Source organism: Camelina sativa, chromosome 7, assembly GCF_000633955.1.
Source record: "Camelina sativa cultivar DH55 chromosome 7, Cs, whole genome shotgun sequence".
NCBI lineage: Eukaryota > Viridiplantae > Streptophyta > Magnoliopsida > Brassicales > Brassicaceae > Camelina > Camelina sativa.
In genome coordinates this window covers 25,492,487-25,493,491 of record NC_025691.1, presented here as the reverse complement: position 1 = coordinate 25,493,491, position 1,005 = coordinate 25,492,487, and the positions used below count along the sequence as shown (strand labels likewise).

Sequence of the window (1,005 nt, the reverse complement as noted above, 5' to 3'; positions counted from 1 at the left end):
AAGGATGAGCTATATTCAGTTTTGACTTGTTGTCTTTGGCAGATATATGGGCTCAAAACACTTGTGAAAAGTTTCTTGCCTCGTCATGGTCAAGTCGTAAGGAAGATCGATGACTTGCTAGACATTTTGAAGAAAACATTAAAATCACAAGGACAGGATGGCATCAAGTCATGGTATATTCTTTTGGATAGTTATGCAAATCAATCATGTTGTACAGGCTCTTAACATGAAGCCGTCATTTTAATGAGCTTTCACAATTCCATAATCAGTTTCTCTTGAAATTTGTAGCGATGACACAGGGGCTAATGTTAGACTGGCTGCTGCTAAAGCTGTTCTATTGCTTTCAAGGAAATGGGACCTTCATATTTCTCCTGAAATTTTCCGTCTTACCATTTTGATGGCTAAGGTAAAGTGACTTCCATCTTGTACAACAACCAAACAATTTAGAAAACATTCTTGAATATTATTCTAATAATTTCTACTGCTTTTTTCAATTTGTCTTTCTTAAGTGATGGTAAGTCATTAGTCGTCTGTTACAGTGGCTACGTACTGCATCCTACATTTTTGTCACTTATGAGAGTATCCATCCTTGCAGTTTCATATGGGAAGTATCCAAAATAGCTCTCATTGTATAGGCTTAGGTGTATGGTAATTTATTTCTGAAAGAAAGGTGTTTATTGTAGTGTTAACTTTGTAACGGCAGTGAGGGCAGTCTGCCTTTAAATTGCTTTCTTTGATTTCATGTACTGGATATCTGTGCTTAGAAAGTTGTATTTACGTGGTTTATGATTGTCTTTTTGACCGTTTAATTTTGTCATCTGCTAGGATTCCAACGCCTTTATTACCAAGACTTTTCTCACCAAATTGCACAAGCTAGTGACCGAACATATGATACCCAGTCGATATGCATGTGCTTTTTCGTTTTCTGTGTCTACTCCATGCAGAGATCTGCAAAATGATGTAACTTTCTCATACTCCTCTCTCAGAGTATTTTAGTTGTTTCAA

At 36.4% G+C, this 1,005-nt stretch overlaps 1 protein-coding gene across 1 annotated transcript in view; it reads left to right on the top strand.

The window, feature by feature from the left end:
• LOC104702543 (sister chromatid cohesion protein PDS5 homolog A-like) overlaps positions 1–1,005 on the top strand; it is a 13,936-nt gene that overhangs the window by 8,203 nt on the left and 4,728 nt on the right. The window contains exons 18-19 of the mRNA XM_010418410.1: positions 289–406; positions 826–960. Coding sequence (XP_010416712.1) covers positions 289–406; positions 826–960 — 253 coding nt within the window. The remainder of the gene's footprint in view (positions 1–288; positions 407–825; positions 961–1,005) is intronic.